The sequence below is a fragment of the Cynoglossus semilaevis genome, chromosome 8 (assembly GCF_000523025.1).
Source record: "Cynoglossus semilaevis isolate Cse_v1.0 chromosome 8, Cse_v1.0, whole genome shotgun sequence".
NCBI classification, from domain to species: Eukaryota; Metazoa; Chordata; class Actinopteri; order Pleuronectiformes; family Cynoglossidae; genus Cynoglossus; species Cynoglossus semilaevis.
The window spans coordinates 1,755,614-1,764,682 of NC_024314.1; the positions used below are offsets into that span (position 1 = coordinate 1,755,614).

A 9,069-nucleotide genomic window follows, 5' to 3' on the forward strand; every position below is an offset into this window, starting at 1 on the left:
ATATTCTGTACATTTAAACAAGAACAAGTAACATCACAATAAAAGTTGTTCCTCAGTGAGGTGTCACCACTAGCCTCATGCCCTCCTAGATTTTGAACAGGTGTCAGATGATTGGTTCGCAGGCTCGTATTTAATACAAATAAAGAAGTAGAACCAACTCTTCCAAGAAAAGGGCTCACTGAACGATCTAGCCTACCATTTTATATCCGCCGTTAGACATTTTGAAGTTGAGCTAACCACTTTTTTCTTGTTTGCACTGTTGAACACTACAAAAAAGACAAAAACGAAATTCATAAAAATTTTGGCAGATTCACAAAGCTATACTACAGCTCATTGTATCATTTCTTTATAATAGTTAGAATTTTTTTTTTTCGATAATGATGGGTCAAATATTGACCAATGAACCTTAATAAAATCATGAACTAAAATTTCAAAGCCTCAGGAATACAAAGGGAAAAGAACGGACGAACGTAGAGTGAACGTGTGTGTGTGCTTTCTGTGTGTGTGTGTGTGCATTTGCAGAGTGTGTATGCAAAGCTAGAAAAGAGAGGAACAAAAGTTTCATTATAGCGCTGACTATTCTATAGACTTGGTCACTAGCGACAAAGGCTGGGAGGCGGTGGAGGAGAGGAGCGAGTGGGAATGACACAGCAATGCCGAGGGCCGGGCCAGTGAGGACGCCACCGAGGAGCCCGGCTGCCGCGAGGACGAGACGTCGCCGTGCTCTAGGGCTCCGTTGTGGGAGGAGGCGCCTGGCGTTTTGCTAGTTGCAGCGGAGTTTTCAAACTGAACCAAAGATGGCGGTGGAGGCCCAGTCAGGAGGTGCGGGTGATGGAGTGGCGGGTGGGCCGGTTTCATAGTCAGTGAGAGAGGTTGCATTTGTTCAGTCTGAGGTTTGGACTCTTTTGAGGATGGCGAGGGGACCACTGAGGAGGGGGAGGAAGGGGGGGAGTCTAGTAAGCTTCCGTCCGTAGAGGGAGGACTGGCACAGCTGCCTTCACCTTGGATGTAGCGAATGCACTTTTTTTTTCTCCTGGGGAACAAGGCCAAAGAAAACAGCTTTAACGACAAATCTTCAAAACCGCATCATGTCTTAGCACGGCCGCTCACTTAAAGGCACCTTTGATTTTGTTTTTTTTTTGTTTTGTTTTTTTCATTTGGAAAATCAGCAGTTCAAAGGTGCTTTTAGGTGGCTCTGCATAACGTGTGCTAAGAAAAGAAGGCAGAAATGGTCCAGATGCTAAATCATTGGACAGGACGGAGATGGAGATTGTAGGCATAGAACCAAGAGGAGGCAGCAGAAGAATGAGAAGCACACAGATACGATGATGACGAGGATGATGATGAAGATGATGGGTGAGCTAACTATATGAAGATGACTCGATGTGCTGGTGATTGCTCTCTGGATGTAAAGTCTGCCTGTCTTGTGAGCAGTGTTACAGCTGGGGGATCGGCTTCTTCTCTCTCTGCAGCAGCTCAGACCAGTGGACCTGCTCTCACTGGCCCTCGCTCCTCTGCCTGGATCTGGCTCTACTCTCTTCCTGAGGGGAAGAAGTTTGGATGCGAGGCGAAAAAGTCAACAAGATCCACATTAGCCTGCATCTGCCCCGAGACACAAGTGTGCATGTGTGTGAGTGAGGGGTCAAGGCATCATGTTTGCAGGTCAGGACCCCTCCCCCTGCCTGCTGAGTCCCGGGGCCTGGCCCATTGTACTCCGTGGAACCCAATGAGCTAACATGGGAGAGGAGGGAAAAGGGGAGTTGGAGGAGAGCAGGGGATTGTTGCATTCATGTGTGGTGACTCTACTGCGAGGGATGAGTTCAGATTTGGTTAAGGGGGAATCTCTGCCCACCTCGTCTTTACCCTGACCCTGGCAGTGACCCCTCTCTTTCAGCTCTCCATTCTATCACAAAGATGCCTGAAGGCCATGGAGGGGTTAGCGTTTAAGACTCACAGGGACAGTGAGTAGGTAAAAAAGATGACCGAGGGCTCCACACAAAATAAAGCTGTTTTGGTGAAAGGTAAGGCTGCGCTAATGTTTAAGTTGAGTCGTCAGATCAATTCTTCTTGTGTGAGAGTGAAGGGCAAACATTAGACATAATGACTAAGAGAGAGCCGGGTTCTGAGAGAAAACAAACGGAGGAGCAGGAACAAATGTCTTGCCAAATGTTGAGGGCATGCTAGGGCTGAGAGACAGACATGCAATTCCGATAAGCGCCACAGTACAAGCACGAACACCAGACAGTGAGGAACACTAGAAAAGTCCGGGGGAGAGCGGGGATCAGGCTTTTAAGTACACTGAGAGTGTAGCACTGGGCGGTGCGGCGTATCGACCCGGCGTAAAAAGGTATCATTTTGCCACTACATACACATCTTGCTTTCGATAACTGTCTGTCAAACTGCAACAAATGAGCTAATATCCATTTTTTTAACAGACATATTGATTCATCGTATGTGCCTGTGTGTGTTATTGATTTCTCCGTCTCGGGGGAAATTACACTAGATGCATCTTTTAGGAAACGGAGCCCAGAGAGAACTTTTAACCTCTCGGCTCTATGAGAAAGAGGAGAGAAAGAAGTGCTGTAACATTGCTCTTTCCTGTCTCCTGAACTTATAATAACTTATATTTTTAAGGGATATTGGACTGTTGGCGGGGAAATGAGAAACTCTAGAGGGGGAGACTGCCGAGCTGGGTGGGGTTTAAATGTCTTTTTCTTCTCCTACCGTTAGTATAAATTCAATAGAATATATTTTTAGATTAACCGTTTGACAAATTTGACTTAAAGGAAATGCTGCTGGGAATTGCTTTATTACTAATAAAATAAAAAATAAAAACAGCATTTCTTTTAGACAAAGAAAAACTGGCAATAGGTTGAATTTAAAATTGTAAAATGAATTAGTGATTCAATACTGCTGTGTAAAATGCCAGCTTACAGCCTTACATCCCTGCAGTTATCAAACTATACCGACTGTTCATTTAAAGTTTATTGAAATTGTATATTTATAAGTTATATTTTAAGTTATATATGTATTTCAATTTTATATTTATATTTTAAGTTATATATGTATTTCATATTTTTACAATAGTTAAATCCACCTTTATTTTTTTTTTCCGTCGCTCAACTTGAGACTCAACTGTAAGCCTCAGCGAATCACTGTTAAGAGAGTAACAATAACTACATGTGGTGGCGGTGGTGAGGTGAAAATGAACAGATGTGTGTTGTGAGAGGACAACAGAGAGTGGAATTACTGAGCAGAAACAAATACCTACCATGAAAACATTCCCAATTCAAAGACTGCTTGTGTCAGAACAGAAAGACAACAGGTAGGGACTAAGTAAGGGTTATTGAAGAGGAGTTTGGAGAAGGAAGAGGAGGAGGAGGAGGAGGAGAAGGAGGAGGAAGAGGGCACAGAAAAGAGTGTCACTGAGCAGGCCCTCAGAAAAATCAGGGCTAAATTTTCAAGCATCACATTGTTATTCAAAGGGAGCCAATTAGAACAAACACGACAGTCACGATGGGAGGGGGAGAAAACCCACTGCCTGGAGAGAAAATGGATTTCAGCCTTTTGAAAAAGTTGGACAAAAATTACAGTCAAGTGAGAGCGTTTTCTCACTGCAGAGGGACGGTTTAAGACAAATTCAATAATCTCATTTTAGAAATCCATTTTCTGCCACTGGGTTGAACGAAAGCTTCATGAAGAAAAATGGTGCAGCAATTTAGCAAGAACTCCTCAGCGAGGAGTAATAGCGGAGGAATTAGCCATCTGATACCACACAGACAGAAACGTGTTTTAAGAGAGAAATCTGAGCCAATAATCAAGAAGAAGACGCCGTTGACTGTGGATGTCTTCCTGTCACTGGTACAACAGGAGTTATACCTGCATGGTTTGCACCATAAACTCAGCTGGTCAAGCCCGAACAAGGCACGACACTTCTTTGGGGTATTTGCATCTGTTAGCCGAAGAGGTAGACACAAACATACACACAGAGACAAAAAGGGGAAAAAAAAAATAAAGAAAGAACAAAAAAGAAAAAGGACACGTCATTGCATGGACAAAAACATTTAGCCAGGGCTTAGGTTTAGGCTGGCAACACTGGGATGTCCTCCACACTGACCAAACCATTAGGCTCCAGAACCTCCAAGCCCTGACCTGCCAGTTTCACTGAATCTTACTGTACTGTACTTCCTGTAAAAAAAAAAAGGAATCCTAGGACTTTACACACATTCATACAAACACTGGCATACAGTCTGCTGCTAAAGCCAGCTCCTAAATAGGAGTAAATATTAAAGGTTGGAACCCAACAGACAGACCGGCAGGGCATGGCTGGAGGTAGCTGAGAGGCCATGATAGCTTGGCAGAACACACTAAAAGAAGGAAAGGAAAGAGAAGAGGAAACACAGGCAGCAGCAGCAGCACGGAGCAGAGGAGGAAGTCCCAGCACAATTACCCAGCCGCCACCTGGCCCTGGCCAGTGCAGGCACACATCATACACACCTGCACGGGCCACACCAGTTATTCTGCTGATCAAGCCCAAAGCGCGCTCGACACTTCTTAGGAGCGCTCAGGTCTGATGCCGCAACAGGGAAGGGAAGCCAGCAGAGAGGAGTAACAGTACCGAAAAACCAAAAGAAGGAAATCAAAGGAAGGAGAGAAATGAGGAGAAAAAAAAAACAGATAACAGTGAATCTATGAAGCTTGGCAGTGGCTCAAAGTGCAAACCCCTTAAAAACCCTGATTAAGCCATTCAGAGTGTGCAATTAAAGATTGTTTTTTTTCTCTCCAGACATTAGTAAAAATCAAAATGCATGCAAATCAAATCACTTTTAGTCAGTTAAATCTTTAGTCTAACTCAAGGTAAGTCACTTCCTGTCAGGTTGAGAGGACTGAAGCAGAACCGATGCAGATTTGCGGCTAGATGTTATCGGTGCACTACTAGGGTTTTTAACAGAACAAGGTCAAAGTGTGAGAAACGAGGCAGCAGTGGCAGATTGCTTAAACAGCACGGCTGTGAGTCAGGCCTCGCCAGGAAGAGTTTAAAAGGCTGGAACTGGAAGAGGGGAATCAATTCTTTAGCCCGAGCTTCAAACACTTGACAGTTTTCCATCAACATTGGCTGTCAGCAGCAGAGAAGCTGCCAGTCATCTGCTCGTTCAAAAAAAGTAATCGTGTCATCATCGGAAGCAGAGCAGCGTGACTGTGGCGAAGTGTTTGAATCCGGGCCTAATCTGCAGAGTCAGACTTAAAGGCGAGGAGGCCAAACTCATGCTGGCCCAGAGGAAAGGCACAAGCGTGGCTTCTGAAGCGTATAGATTAAGGAGGTTTACCCTGACATCATCTTTCAGGTCTAACTGCACAACCACTAATACTACTACACTTTTTTTTTTCCCTCAAGCGTTCAGCAACACAATTGTACTGAAATACAGAAATTGCTCCGGACTAGGCAGCGAGAGGAATAAATAGAAATTAAATATTTATCTTATGTTAAAAAAAAACAGTCAAATAGCAATAGAGGAAAATTAGCATTAAGAAAAGAACGGAAGCAGCAAACAGAGTGAAAAAAAAATTGCACATTTCAGAGTGTAAAATTTAGAATGAGGGCTTTCTAGGAGTGCACACGTATCGATTTAAATATACATTTAAAAATGAATAAAAAAGAAAGAAAAACAAGTTAGTGATTTAATACTGAAAATGACATTAGCACCTGTAATCGGAGGGAGTGAAAGGCAAGGGTTTGGAAAATATTCTCTGTGTTCTGAAAAAAAAAAGAACAGATAGAGAGGCCTTCAAGAAGAGATCCATCACCAAACGAGCCCATGATACATGGTAACAAGTCTGCAGAGCTCCTAACAATATGATCAGAAGCATATGAATCATAGGAATACAAAAAAGAATAAATCATGGAAATAGCAAACCTCCTTAATTTTTTAAAGCGTGATTTTTTTTTGTCTTTTTATGTTGGTAAAAATAAAGAAGCATGCAAGGAAGCAAGCAAGAGGCAGCATGACAAGCTCACACACACACACACACTTAGGTACCAGTACAGTGGTGCAGTCTATCTGCAGGGCACAGGCATGATAAAACAATGCCACACACACACACACAACACTAGCAAAGGGCATGGCTTTCATGATGCTTTAAGTTCACATTCGCAAAACAAACATATCACAATACCAGAACACTGGGGGGCAAAAAGGGGTGGGGTGGGGGGGCGGGGAGTGTCAGGAGAGGGGGTGAGGAGGGCTTTAAGGGGGTCATGCATATTCAGTCATTATTAGCTGGGGAAAATGAAAAGAGGGGATATATATAAAGAGCAACTCTATTATTTAAACATTGTGTTGGGTAGCAAATGATACAAAAAAGAAAAAAAAAAAGCCAGGCAAAATTACACGCATACAGACTGAAAAAACACACACAACACAACACACACACACGCAAAAAAAAAAAAACAAGCTTGACTTTTATCTTGCAAGATGTCACATATGCCTGACACATGATGGGGCTTTTCTAATATGAGAGATAATTGCAGCTCACTTACCATTGCTCTCTGCTTGCTGCTTTTCCCTTTTTCTCTTCTTCCTTTTCCCCTGTTGGTTAGCCGCCAAAAAAATAGAAAGAAAAAAAAAGAATAGACACAGACAGGAACCTTAGTTATTATATAGCAAAATGCCCAAAACATGAAACAGAGAAAAGGACTTGTCTTTGTGTTTGCTCATTTATTTATTCATTCGTTCGTTCTTCTTCTGTGTTCTTTCCTGACTCTGCCCTCAGGTTTGTAACAGCCACTGCAGGCCAGAACCAAATACTCCCTCCTCAATCTGCGTTCTTTTCTCCTTTTTTTTTTTTTTTTTTGTTCGTCTCTCATCTTTTGTCTCATTTTCCTTGTCTGTGTGAACATCTAGAGATGTCTTGACAGGCCTCTGGATTTCTCGGAGGCGGCTCATGGAAGACTCCGCTGGTCAATTTAAACCCCAAAACTGCATCAAATTGAGAAGCAGTCTTGCACTCGAACATCAGAAGAAAGTTTTGTGAGTACAAAATATTCACTAAGTATAACTGTCATCAACTTCATGTTCAGGCTTTCTCATAAAAAAAAACTACTGGGACTACTGGGGTCAAAGTGCGGTGTCTGGTTTCAAATACACCTTGAATATTTATTACAGAAAAAGGAGAGGAAATTAAAAAAAAAAAAAAGGAAAATAAATAACCACTCGCCCTGGTCTTGTGACCTGATGGGAGGGAAAGAATCGAGTCGTTACGACTTGAAAACTTAAAAACTTACATAGTTGTCTCGTGCTGACCAGCCTGGGTACAGCTGCATGTGGAGCTGTCGTTCTTTCCTTGCCAGTTCGTAGTACTTTGCCTGCTCCTCCCGTGATAAGGCGTGCCACTGGAACAAAAAAAGTAAAAACAGACTTAGGCTCACGATTCTGGCCAGTCAGGTCCAGGTCCTCAAAGGACTGAAATAAATCAGCTGCAGACTTACCCTCCGCCCCAGGATCTGGTTGATGGCAGCACTTTCCTTCAGTGTGCACTCAGCCACCACCTTGGCCCGCATCTCCTTCATATAGAGCATGAAGGCGTTCAGAGGCTTCTTTATGTGGACTTGCTTCTTCTTCTCCTCCTCCTTCTTAGCGTCTGACTGTTTCCTGTTGGGGACCATGGGATATGAGGGGTCAGCACCACGGAACCACGGGCTGGTTAAAGGTCAAGTAAGAGATAAGAGAGAAAGGCAATTTAAGTCCAGAGGAAGTGGCTACTCACGAGCTGTTGAGAGAGCTGATGTCACTGTGGGAGGATTCTTGCTTGACGGTGGGGGTGACGATGGCCGGGTGTGGGATGCCGGTGGTGTGCAAACTGTGGTGAGGGGGCACCATGTGTGGGGGGAACCTAGAGGACAGAAGACTGTGTAAATCGTCAGAATGGACACGGGTGAAATGAGAAGATGGAACACGTTTATTCACAAGACTGTGCAACCGGAGCTGAGTTCAATTCCATTCAGTTTAAAGACAAATATTATTGACAAATGGTCCTTTTCAACGGACTTCAGAGAAATGGATTCAGCTCCAGTACACAAATGCTCACACAGAACACTTAGTACCCAAGATCGGTTCTGAACTTGTTCAAGATGTTACAACACTTAACGTCCAATTACATTATTGGTCGGTTTTCATTATATCACATGTTAGCACGGAACCAATCTTGGGCAAAGTTGAACAGAAATAAATCATATCAATACATTAGAGAGTTCTTTCTAAATCTTTATTGTGTGGAAAAGGGTCAGAGCAAATGCCTAAAAAGCACTATTTAAACATGACCTACTATGAATTCCCCAAAGCATTAAGTGTTTTCTTGTAATGACATCAGCTCTTAGGGTCAGAGTATTTGTTCTTGTGATTCTGACTTTAGTAGCTGTTAATGTGGGAGCTGAACAGACGCTGTACTGTTTCAGTTACACAAAAATAAAAAGACAATTTGTACAGGGTTCAACCTTAGGTCATCGCCTCACATGAAAGATTGAGGTTTTTTTTTTCTTTCATAAAATCTTTTAACAAAAGTGTAAAACAAATCCAGCTACAAAAATGAATTGAATCTACTTCTTCTTCTTCTCCATCATTTCGTCCTAGTCTGCAGCCCTAACCATTTCATCCTCGTCCCTCTTCTCTTCCATCTCTATTTCATCCTTGTAGCTTCACACATGCTGGAAGGCATAAAGTCTTACTATGACCATAAGACACTGTCGGCTGTCCCTTCTCTGCCACCATCTGTGTGATGCTGATCATTTATCGATTTCTTTTTTTTCTCCATATCCTCTTCCTGCGTGTGTGTTTACAGGGCTCTGCCTCGGTTTCACGTGACCACACACAATTTTAAGAGAAGAGAGGAGGATGAAGGAGAAGGGGAAGAAAAGGAGAAATAATGCTTCTTCTTCTTCTTTTTTTTTTAAAGCAGCTCATTATCCGGCTGTGTCTGGCTGCATGGCTCGGAGCCAGAATATAATGATGAGGATAAACTTGCCAGGAACAACTAGTTTCTGTTGGAGGCCATCTCAGGGGAGTGCCAGTGCGC

General features: G+C 43.1%; 1 protein-coding gene across 24 annotated transcripts in view; it reads right to left on the reverse strand.

Moving 5' to 3' along the window:
* Positions 1-361: 361 nt before the first annotated feature.
* The window catches only part of tcf7l2 (transcription factor 7 like 2), an 81,659-nt gene continuing 72,951 nt past the window's right edge, over positions 362-9,069 (reverse strand). For 2 of the 24 annotated variants that reach the window (XM_008313840.3, XM_008313848.3), the window contains 7 exons: positions 7,765-7,890; positions 7,487-7,649; positions 7,283-7,390; positions 6,539-6,587; positions 5,705-5,755; positions 4,498-4,570; positions 362-1,033 (listed from right to left, as the gene is read on the reverse strand). In XM_008313840.3, the coding sequence (XP_008312062.1) occupies positions 577-1,033; positions 4,498-4,570; positions 5,705-5,755; positions 6,539-6,587; positions 7,283-7,390; positions 7,487-7,649; positions 7,765-7,890 (1,027 nt within the window). In that variant the 3' untranslated portion in view covers positions 362-576. Of the gene's footprint in view, positions 1,034-3,270; positions 3,333-3,879; positions 3,953-4,497; positions 4,571-5,704; positions 5,756-6,538; positions 6,603-7,282; positions 7,391-7,486; positions 7,698-7,764; positions 7,906-9,069 lie in introns of those variants that run through there. The other 22 variants (XM_008313836.3, XM_025057212.1, XM_008313837.3 and 19 more) reach the window with 18 other exon arrangements.